Raw genomic sequence first — 11,809 nt, 5'->3', positions numbered from 1 at the left:
ACACTACAATATAAAATTAATATTCCGTAATAACTAAAAAATATGCGGGTAAAGGTCTAGACCTACACTATTTTACGTGGTCATATTATATTATCATATAATATGACCACGTTTTTATTACTATCGAACGGCCAGGCAAACGCGACCAAAGCGCCATAGGTACACAGTGGAAATTCCCCGCCTATGTACGAAGCGCTTTGAGTCTACATTCATCATTCGCCCTACGAAACTATGGAATGCTTTGCCTGAGTCCGTATTTCCTGATAGGTACAATGTTGGTGTCTTCAAATACAGAGTAAACAGGTTTCTTATAGGCAAGTGTGCTACATCTTAGACCGTGTCAATGCTTAACATCAGGCAAGTCAACGGTCAAACGCTGGCCTGTTAATTGTAAAAAGAAATAAAAAATACGAACATTTGTTTTCAAATTACGATTCAGAAGAAAGTATGTCATTTATGTGACAACTTCATGACAGTGCGTACATTTGTTTATACTTAAAAAAAGGTAATTTTTCGTGTATTTTTCTATACTCTATATCTTTCATTCGTTTGTACGTAACTTAACTATATAAAAATATACAACACACAAAGATATAAATGTACTGGGCAACTAAATTGTAATCTAGAAACCTATGTGAATGTTTTGCGCTAATTAGCTAAGTAAAGCTAACATATAATGGGAACAAATATATTGTTAAACAAACATTCTTCCTTCATAACAAAAAAAAACATTTGAATTAAAGAATCACTATTATAACAAAAACTGGTAAAATCCTTTTATAATGGCCAAATTATAGCCTTTGAAAGAGTACAGCTTTTAATTATAATAACGTCTGAAATTAAGAACTTGTTCTCATTCTCTCAAATCCAAAAAAAATTTTTAAGTAAATTTAATTGATTGAAGTTACCTCTGTATGTTGTTTTTAAGTCTTATTTGAAAATAAATATATTTTTTTGTGAATAAAACTACAATATCATTTGATCTATTTTCATTTTCTTTCAATGGCTATATAAATAAATGTTCGACCATTATTTTATTTTTTTAAAAGTTAAAAACATTTTATCACTTTCTTTAACGTTTACATAGAAATCGCAAAAGTTGAATTTCAAGAATTGTACCATTAACATGTTTTCTTAGAATGGATCAGATCTTCTTGCTTGAATCAAGAACAGGAAATATTTAAATAAATGGTTTACTTATACGTTTCAAATACTCATAACAATATATGATACAATATCGATGTATTTAAAAAAATATATATCGACAACAAGACTAGTCAGGATTTCATTTATATTAACTCACTGATTATATATATTAAGATAACAAAAGACAGCAAAGAAATATTATCAAATATAATTGTTTTCATTGTTTAGTAATGTTTCGCATACATACATAAAGTGTATTACATTACATTTTAAATATGATGATAAAAAAATGTTTCATAAAGGTTATCAGATGGATTCAAAATGAATGCTCGGAGATGACAGCAATTGGATAATGGATTTAATTTCATTCAGTAATAATAATGTCAAAGAGAAATTAAAACTAAAATTCTTTACATTTATTAGATTTTGAACATCAAATAAGACAAAAAAAGATTTTAAAGTACATATACATTTACAAAGTCAACGATCTTCATTAAAATCTTTCTGTTAAAAAGGTACAACTAAAAAGCGTCGAAGTGTTTTATTTTGGGGGTAATGACATTGAAAACTAGTTTAACATTCGGATATATTTTTTACATAAAAGCAACTTCAAAAAGTATGTTACAAGGACGCCATCGCTCCTATATGCGTTGATGCTAGACTTGACCTACATTTATGAATATATCACACCAATTAGTTACAGTTACAACAATCCTTCTAAAAACAAGCCTTTATTTGGTAGCACTTTTTAACAAAAAACAATACTTAGTGCCTTGTATTTTATTGTTACTAGCACCAAAGCTATGTGCAAAATATCCACTCAATCGTTTAGGTGGAACTATGTAAAAATTGCAATGTTTTACAAGCCAACGTATGAAATTAGATATAATAACGCAATAAAATTCAAGGACAAACTAGTCGCAGACGAAACGAATACTACTTTTTGTAGATTCAATTTAATGTTTTGCCCTTCCGCTTGTTACTTTCTTCGATTCCGGGCAAGGTATATTTTGTATGCGTTCCGTTACATCGACCTCTTCCTCGGCCTGGGACTGGTTTGGAGAAATGTTAGCACCCCACTCATCACGAGCCACACCGACTCTGGCCGCCGCAACCGAAGGACTTCCCAACTTTCTTACTTTCATCAAATAGTAAGTACTCGCATTTGATTTGACTATTTTTACTTAGAAAGTATTTCGCCAATTCGAAAGCGCAGAACATTAACCAGGTCAATATTGTAATGTTCTTTGTACTTAAAACATTTCATGTAAAACTGTTTTGTGTTTTTTATCACATAGGTACCGTTGTTTATGTAATTGTAACGTGATGTGTATGATGTAGTTATTTCAAGTTTTTATAATTGTTGTGTATTTATACACCTTGGTATTTCTTTAACAATTTTAATTGTTTCTAGATGTTTCATGTTTTTTTATATAAAATATCTTACATAAAATTATCGTTGATTATATTATTGAAAACTTCTTTATTTTTATTAAACATTTTATTTAAATTTTTCTTTTCTTAATATTATGAACAATTGATAGTGCTTAAAACTTTATTATATTATTTGATTGGGAATATTTTGTTGAAATAATTTTATTAATTCATTTAAAAAAAAGTTAAAATAAGTTTTTATTTAGTTAGTTAAAGTAAATTTTATTTTGAATAAATTGGTAAATAATTAACTCTTTCTTATACCAGGATAACATGAAGTACTGGCTACTATGTTTATGTGCGCTAACGGTGGTGGCATCCTGCACGGCACAGCAATACCAACAATTTGTGAATCGTTATGACAACTTTAATGCTGACTCCATTATACAGAACGAGAGAATCCTGCTCGCTTATTACAAGTGCGTCATGGAAAAAGGTCCTTGTACCAAGGATGGCAAGAACTTCAAACGTTAGTATCATTTCCGCCGTAGGTATACATGTGTAGTTTTCCTTATTTGTCGGCTAGATGTCTGCGTTTTACATCTAACATTGTTGGCGTTTAAAAAATATTCAGTTTCTTTTAGTTGTACAAAATATATGTTATAAACCAAAAATTTAATTCATCTCTGTTAAGATTAAAAACTATAGTTTTAAGGACGTAATAAAACTTATTAGATTGGCTTTATTATAAAATACAGTGTCCACCAACATCTTCGGTCAGGTATTTGTCTATATGCAAAATTTTATGATAGAATCATTTAAAGATTTCAGTAATTTCAGTAAATAATAAGTTGTAATCAAATAAATATGTATATACACGTACATAATACGGGTTAAATACATAGTAGAGAGTAAAGTTGAAATTAGTTTATAGTCTTTACCTACCTTGATAAAAATATTACGTACTTAAATATAACATAATATTGTATTTACTATCTTTTAAATGTAAATGTGTAAAGCATATATGTTTATTTAAATTAATAAAGTTCAAAATATAAAAACAATATTATATGTATATCCCAATAGAAAAAAAGGTACAATTTTAATTTAAATTAGCATAATAATTTGAACAGGTTAGGTTATTTTTTGGTTTTCTGTTGAATAATTATTATTATAGTATGTGCACCTATTAGATACACGTGTTTCGGTGAAAACTAAAAAAAGCATTATTTTTTTTTTAGTAGGCGTAGGAAAAAATATAGTTTTTAAATGTTTTCACCGAGACGCGTATATCTAATTCTAAATAAGTATATGATGTATTTCTGTGCTGAAAGACACGAAAAATTGTTTGGTCGATAGGATGATGTTAAATATTAAAAGGACGTGATTTGCAAAATCCTTTGTTAGTTCTCGCTTCTGTCTTACAAAAAAAATTGTACAATTATTAAGTCTGTCTTTTTGTTTAAACCATTCAATGATTTTATCATACCGCCTTATACATATTATGTTTAACTTAGTTAAGTTTATTCCTATTAGTTTTTACGAACTTCACTATTTATATTTTCAGGGGTATTACCAGAAACATTGACAACAGCATGCGGGCGTTGTTCTCCCCAACAAAAGACTGTGGTTCGCAAGCTACTCCTCGGTATAAGAGCCAAGAGCGAACCCCGGTTTCTTGAACTTCTCGACAAATATGATCCGACGCAAGCAAATCGGGAGGCACTTTATGGTTTCTTAGTAACGGGAAATTAGGATTAAGTAAACTAAGTATTGTTAGTGAATAGAAATATCAAATAATTGCATTTAAAGTCAAAAGCGTCATCTGTACATATAACGTTATAAACCAGGTCAGAGAGCGCCTTTTATACAAACAATTATACCTAATTACTATGAAATTACACACTCAATAACTGTAATAAAAAAAAGTTAATTATATTTAACGCTTTGATCATATTTATTAAGTATTAGGTTTTGATCCAATGATAAAGTATTATATTAAGTAAAAACAATTGTAATATTCCTAGAGCTTAAGGATAATTGTTCAATATAATCTTGAATAGTAATTTTATTGTTGTTATATTATGCCACAGTGACAAGGACATATTGGCTGGACCAATAATTAACACATATATGCATTCTGCTTGCCTTTCCGAGAATTACTATAAATTGCAGTAATATATAAGCAGGATCGATCTATTTCTAATCGTATTGATTCTAACGCATGCGTAAGGAACAGTGTTATCTTTATCAAATATGAAGTTAATCATTTTACTCTTATGCTTTACGGCCTATGTCATAGCTGAAGATAAATATGACTCTTCTAATGATGAAATTGACCTCTCTGAAGTATTGGGAAATGACAGACTTATAATTTCATATTCTAAGTGTCTAATAAATAAAGGACCATGTACTCCGGAAGTCAAAAAACTTAAAGGTAAGAATATATACAACATACTAATTACTAATATATATATATATATATATATAATATCTTTAAGTTTTTTTACAGTACTAAACTATATTATAAAAGAAAATGTATTTTTATCAATTAAACTTAAGAATAAGTTATTTTATTTTCCTGGTGTTTTTTTTCATATTCAATTACAGATCGACGAAAGGTTTCCAGACAAACCCATTCTTGAGAATGGCATTTTTGTGCCATTTTCCAGATTTCGTTAAATTTGTCATCTTCAATTCTTTCCCCCGCATTTTTAAATATTTTTCTTATCGTAGCGGCATCCCGTTTAGCATACATGTCACGATGACTAATTCCTAATAATGTAAAAATACTTGGGATTAAACAAGCCCTCATATCCGTCTCTTCTGGAAGATAAAATCTATCAGCTTTACAAAAACCACTAGGTGTCATAGGGTAATCCTTGTCCAAGTATCTTCCTGATGGAACTCCAGCTCTGTATTGTTGATCTGTTATTAAGTTATTATTTCCTAGTTCACTATAAGTTGTGGTAAACTCAACATACCTTTCCAATGAATCATGTATCTTAGGGAGTTCAGGAGAAGGCTCCCTATAGTCAATTATACGAATAAAAAGTTTGTAATCAATTCGAGATCCATCAAATGCATTCCAAATTTGCAAAAGTGGTTCAATCAAAGAAGGGTTAAATCTTATGTATCTTACTTTACATTGATCATAGATTACTTGTTTTTCCAACCAACCATTTTTGGATTCATCTAAGTACTTCAAATTAAGGTAAAAAGTTTTAAAAAATGAACCATCAAAACGCTTAGATAGAATATTGCGTAAACTATTTAAGTATCCTAGACACTTAATTAACAATTCTTTATGAGAATTAATTTCACAAATTCTTAAAAATTCAGGTAGATCATTATAATAAGATTCAATTTTCCCAAAAGCAAATCCCTCTGGTACGCTATTCATATTTTTATTTGGAGTTAGTGCAACTCCAAGTTTAGAAATGGTAGTGTCTTGAAAGTAAGCTTGTTTTTCGCTCATAGGTACTTTTAAACCAGTTCCTAAGATCAGTTTATTATAAGTTAGACAGTGTTTTACTGAAATATCAGAAACAGATTTTTTCCCAAAAATAGCATTAGGATTGAACGAGCGATAGTTACGGGTAGTTTGATAACCAGGTTTTTTAGAAGCCGGTATACTATCCGGTACTGCTTCTACGGGCGCAATAACTTCATATAAAGTGTTTGAAAACTGTTTTTTTTTTCCAAGAGTTGTCTCATATATCTTAAATCCTTGAGGGAGCATAGGTACTTGATCTGGTGGCTTACCAACCTGTTTATTCCAATATGAATTGTAATTTGAGTTTTTGAAATCCTCTTCCAAAGTTTGAAATTTCGTTTTAACTGGTGGATTGATAAGTTTTGCTCCTTCGCTAAAAATACCAGCATTTCTCATATCTTGTACTTTGTGCCTCGTTATTAGTGATTTATGCACAGTTGTAGGTAAAGGTTTTATAGCATCTCCTATAAGGGCGTCAACCTTATCTTGTAAAGTATAACACTTTAGATTGTCTTTGACACGTTGCTCCATTGGTGCTAGTAAACCTGCGGCGCGAATCCTTCCATCGCGTTCAATAAACATTCCTAAGTTACCTTTACCACCACTACTTTTACCTGTGACTGCTGTAGCCATTTTGCTCCAGCGCTTTTGCTATTGTTTTTATTTCGTGATTTACAATATAATTACCACAATTAATCTATATGTCAGAATTATTGTAACCTATTTTTGACATTTATACATTTTTTTTAAATATGATCTAATCTAATATATATTTATTTTTATTTTTGTAACAGTTATATAATTATGAGATCTGTTGTATTCAAATCATTTTGAATTTCTTATGAAACAAATCATAATTACAATAATTTTAAAAGACTAAGAATTACTACGCTACGTATAAGTTTAAGAAAAACGAGTGTCTAAAATATATTTAAATCGAGTTGTACATGTTACATTCAGAATCAGTTAATTGTAATTGTGTCATGTTTAAGATGTAATTGAATTGTCGCTTTACATCGACAAAAGAAAATTACTGATTATAATTGGTATTAATGGCACTGATATTAATGTCATATACATCTACGTCAGCACAAATACAAAAATAATCATCAAACATTTTGATTATTTAAACCTACTGTTCTGAAACGTTTGAATAATAAAAATACTTTTATGCGGTGTTTTATAGATATTGTATCTAATCAAGTACTGGTGATAGGTACATTTAGGTGTATAAAAAATCTCTTACATGAACTATTTGAAAAACAGAAATTCAATTCATAATTATATATAATAAGTTAGTTTATTAATCATAAATTAATTTGCCAACGACGATCCGCTTCCCTACATATAGCATTATACTTTTCTGAATCATATATAAGCGTACTAAGTTAATTATAAGTCATTAAATTACTTATTATTAAATATTTAATATGCAGTAGCTAGACACATGCAGATATATTCCTATGTTTATGTTACTTATTGAAAAGAAATTGTATTACCACCAAGCCACCATTGTAAGCCACCAGCAAATATTATATATGTTCTAGTAAGTAAAATAACTAGTGTAAATATCCCACTACTGGGCTGAAACCTCACAGATCTTCATCTAAAATATGTAGATCACGATGTTTTACTGCACCGCCAAGCACGTGATGAACATAAATAAAGACATGGAATTTCGGTGGTTCTCAAATTGTTTATTTTAAAACATTATAATAACAATAATTTTATGTTTTCTTCTCCTCAGATAAACTACCTGAAGCTTTGGAAACACGTTGTGCAAAATGTACCGATAAGCAGAAGAAAATGGGCAAGCAGTTAGTTAATGAATTAAAAACCAAACATCCTGAAATCTGGAAGGAGCTTGTAGCTCATTACGATCCAGATGGAAAACTTAAGGAAGCATTCGCAGAATTTCTTAAATCGTAAAATTAAAACACGAACAAAAATTAATAAAAATCATTAATATTTTTACACAATTTTACACTTTTTGTCCAAAAGTATTTTAATGTGAATATGTATTTCAATAAATATAATTTTCTTATTCATATTTAATCGTGTTTGTTTTAATTCGAGTTATTATTACTTAGGGAATAGTTTTTTAATGCTCGCCGAAATGTTTCATAACAAACCCATCCCTTGGAGTGGTAAGTTTTAGCCTCTTCCCAAACCGCATTGAATTTTTCTTCTGTTAAAGATTCACCAGCAGCTTCGAAAACTTTTCTTATAACATTGGGCTCACGTTTCGCATACATATCTCTATGATTAACATGAAATAAAGTTAAAATACTTGGGCTTAGACAAGCTTTCATATCTGTTTCATGAGGCAGGCATGTTCGATCAGCTCTACAACAATTTTCTGGTGTTATTGGATAATCCAAATCTAAATAACGCCCTGATGGTAAACCTGCCATTGGTTTATCATCTTTCTCATGCTTAGATTTAACCATATCAGTATATGTAGTGTTAAAATCAAGACAATTTAATGGTATGTCTGACATTTTTGGAATGTCTGGTAAAGGTTGTTTATAATTAAGCACATGAACAAATGTCTTATATTTGATCTTAGTGCCATCAAATGCCTTCCACACAAAAAGCAAAGGTTCAATTAAAGATGTATCAAATCTAATTAATCTGAACGCACATGCATTATACACAACATCCTTATCAAGCCAATCATATTTTTCAGTGTCAAAATATTTAAGATTTAAATAAAAACCCCGAAAAAATGTTGGGAGAAAACGCTTGGATAAATATTTTCGGAGAGAATTAAGATGCCCTAAGCATTTTCGATAAAAATGGACATCCGGATTCATTTCGCAAAATGTTAAACATTCAGGAAGGTTATCTGGAGGCTTTAGTTTTCCGAACGTATGACCATTTGGTAAATTGCTAATATTGTCGTTAGGAGCCAATACCGTACCGATTCTCGGTTGAGTCTTGTCTTGTAAATTTGATTGTAATGTATTTACAATCGTTTTCCCGCTATTTCCGAACAAGATTCTGGTATCGGTAACGCAACACTTTGCGTACGTGCCACGTTTATCAACAAATGTTCTATAACCAAATGTCAAATCTGGGTTAAATGCAGGAACACAATAATTACGTGTCGCTTGAACACCACATTCCTTTGATTCCTGATGAATACTATCACATTGTACAGTCTCTTTAGGCATAATAATATCATACAAATGGCCGTGAAATTCAGTTTTCTTACCAAACGTTGTATTCAATACATCAAATCCTTCTGGTAACATTGGCACTGGATCACTTACTTGTCCAAGAGGTTTTTTCCAATACGAAGAATATGGAGTATCTATAAAATCATCTACTAAAGTTTGAAATTTTGTTTTAATTGGTGGATTTATCAGTTCCGCAACTTGTCCAAATGGTCCAGCAAAACGCTTATCAAGTGGTATTGGGTGTCGTAATCGCGGTGCTGGTCTTGATTTCTTTGGTGGAATAATAGCATCGCTTATAAGAGCGTCAGCCTCATCTTTCAACAAATAGTGTTGTAAAGAATCTGCGACGAAGTCGTTTGGTTGAGCTGTCGGTATTCCAGCAGCACAAATATTACGATCTCTTTCAATGTACATACCCACATTACCCTTTCCCCCGGAAGTAGACTTGCGGCAGTCTATTGGCATATCGATAAAGTCTCAAAAATACTAAAATATAAATAAAAATATCATGCTAAGAAATATTTAATAAAAATTAAGTTGACATATTTTTGACAACTTTTTAGTGAAACAAATGTTTATCTTTTTACTCAAATGTATTAATACTTTTTATGTATTTCAAAGACAACGTATAACGTATTTATTTACCCGTATTAATAAGTGAAACGATGTACACGAAATGTATACACCTTGAATATAATAAACAGACTATTTAACCAATTTTAAGAGAAGGAAGCTCAGTAAGTTCCATGCATAAGTTTTTTATTTGTTCATCGATTTCTTGAAAAGGATAGACCGATTTGGATAAATTATTGTTGATTGAATAAGCTTCTAAACTTCCTCAAAGGTCTAGGCCTAGCAGTAGGTTATTCACAGTAGTTACTTACTATGTTAATAACCTTAATCACAATAGGATGAAAGGCATAGGAACATAACTTCACAAAAGCCATATGAAAATGATTACATATTCCTCTTTATAAGTCAAAAGTTCCAACCTACCACATTATTTACATACGCGGTTTATGTAATTTGTTTTTGTATGTTATGTAACCTCTAAACGCTTGCATGATTTCAAAGATTGTTGGTTGAATGTAACGTATACTTATCTAATAATAGTCCTTTCATCTTTATAAATACTTGAGGGATCGCAATGTTTTCTTTAGTCATTCTAATATTTCAAGCCATAACGTGTAATTCAGGTATTTTTTTTTCAGAACTTTTTGTTTTTATGTACGCATTAATATTAATAGCGAAGTATTTTAAATTGTTACAATTTCCACAACTAATTTTAAATTTGTATGTGCTTCTGATTATGAATTGGCAGAAGAGTAGTATAAATTTCAAGTCATTATTGATATGTAATTCAAATAGATTATTATTTTAAAGACCTACTCTGTAAAATTAACACTGATAAAATTTTACTTTTTTTAAAAACTACTCTACAATACAAAATTTAAACGAAAAAAAATGTAACAAAACCAATGAAATAACTTAAACGTTACTTATATCAGTTTAGTACAAGTTGAATAATAATTTCATATAATTTTATTATTCTAGAGAATAATGCTAAGACTAATTAATTTCGCCCCACTCTTTACATTGGTCTTAGCGGATTTCTATAGTTCGAGATATGATGATTTTGATATCCAACCACTATTAGAGAACGACAGGGTTCTCTTAAGCTACACCAAGTGCTTTCTCGATCAAGGACCTTGCACACCAGAAGCAAAAGATTTTAAAAGTAAGCAATTGAATTTAAATATAAATGGTAACAAATGTTTTTTATTTATTGTGTTTTGGCTTCTTTTTTATAATTTTCTTTTTATGTAATATATAATATAATATATAAAATTAGCTACGAATAGAGAAGAGAGTAAATAGTAGTTCCTCTGTTACTAGGATACTAACAAAAAAATTGTGCTCTAGCTATGTAATATTAGCATATATAATAAGCATATGTTTGTTAAAATAATCTATCATGACTGCTCGTGACCGTATTGAAATGTAATAAATCGATAAAGTTATAAATAACAATTTTCATGTCATAACTATGTACTTGTTTTTACAGAGGCAATACCAGAAGCTGTTCAAACTACGTGTGCCAAATGTACTCAAAAACAAAAAAGTTTGATTCGAACAGTGATAAGGGCTATAATGGATTACCATCCTGATGCTTGGGAGCAACTTGTTGAAAAGTATGACAAAAATAAGAGTTATAGAGAGAATTTCAAAACATTTATAGAAGGAAATGATTAAAGTGATTTATTATGGAAAGTAATCTTCTCTTTTATTTAAATGTCAACTTTCAGTTTATATGTATATTTAGTTAATCCAAGAAAATGTGGATGGATTGCGTAAGAAATGATATGTGTATGAACGGGGTAAGTGCTGAGATGAAGAGTGACAGAGAAGTGGAAGGAAAAAACATATTGTGCCGACCCCACGTAGTGCGATAAGGGCGGGAAGGAGAAAGATGTATGTAGTTAAGCATAAAAATAAACTGAAATTAAAGTGATAAAGAGTTTAATTTTGATATAAATTTATTGACATTGACAGTAGTTACATTTTACATTATAGAGTAATTACTTATTTGTGAGAATATGCTGAGAAATTT

At 30.0% G+C, this 11,809-nt stretch overlaps 2 protein-coding genes across 4 annotated transcripts; both read left to right on the top strand.

Annotated features, from left to right (window-relative positions):
* Positions 1–1,942: 1,942 nt before the first annotated feature.
* Positions 1,943–7,965, top strand: LOC126774871 (allergen Tha p 1-like). 2 transcript variants are annotated; one of them, XR_007669842.1, is made up of 4 exons: positions 1,943–2,297; positions 2,848–3,049; positions 4,088–4,957; positions 7,764–7,965. XR_007669842.1 is itself a non-coding variant. In XM_050496516.1 (2 exons), exons 1-2 carry the CDS (start codon positions 4,777–4,779, stop codon positions 7,943–7,945), a joined length of 363 nt encoding a protein of 120 aa, XP_050352473.1. In that variant the 5' UTR covers positions 4,715–4,776; the 3' UTR covers positions 7,946–7,965. The 2 variants fall into 2 exon arrangements, 1 of the variants encoding a protein (XP_050352473.1); XM_050496516.1 differs by lacking the exons at positions 1,943–2,297; positions 2,848–3,049 and having other exon boundaries at positions 4,715–4,957.
* Positions 7,966–8,145: 180 nt separating this feature from the next.
* On the top strand, positions 8,146–11,473 carry LOC126774896 (allergen Tha p 1-like). 2 transcript variants are annotated; one of them, XM_050496550.1, is made up of 3 exons: positions 8,146–8,163; positions 10,753–10,936; positions 11,264–11,473. In XM_050496550.1, exons 2-3 carry the CDS (start codon positions 10,759–10,761, stop codon positions 11,449–11,451), a joined length of 366 nt encoding a protein of 121 aa, XP_050352507.1. In that variant the 5' UTR covers positions 8,146–8,163; positions 10,753–10,758; the 3' UTR covers positions 11,452–11,473. The 2 variants fall into 2 exon arrangements, with proteins under 2 accessions (XP_050352507.1, XP_050352506.1); XM_050496549.1 differs by lacking the exon at positions 8,146–8,163 and adding an exon at positions 8,237–8,417.
* The last annotated feature ends 336 nt before the right edge of the window (positions 11,474–11,809 follow it).

Source organism: Nymphalis io, chromosome 17 (genome assembly GCF_905147045.1).
Source record: "Nymphalis io chromosome 17, ilAglIoxx1.1, whole genome shotgun sequence".
In the NCBI taxonomy this organism is placed as follows: Eukaryota; Metazoa; Arthropoda; class Insecta; order Lepidoptera; family Nymphalidae; genus Nymphalis; species Nymphalis io.
This window is presented reverse-complemented; position numbering and strand designations above follow the sequence as displayed.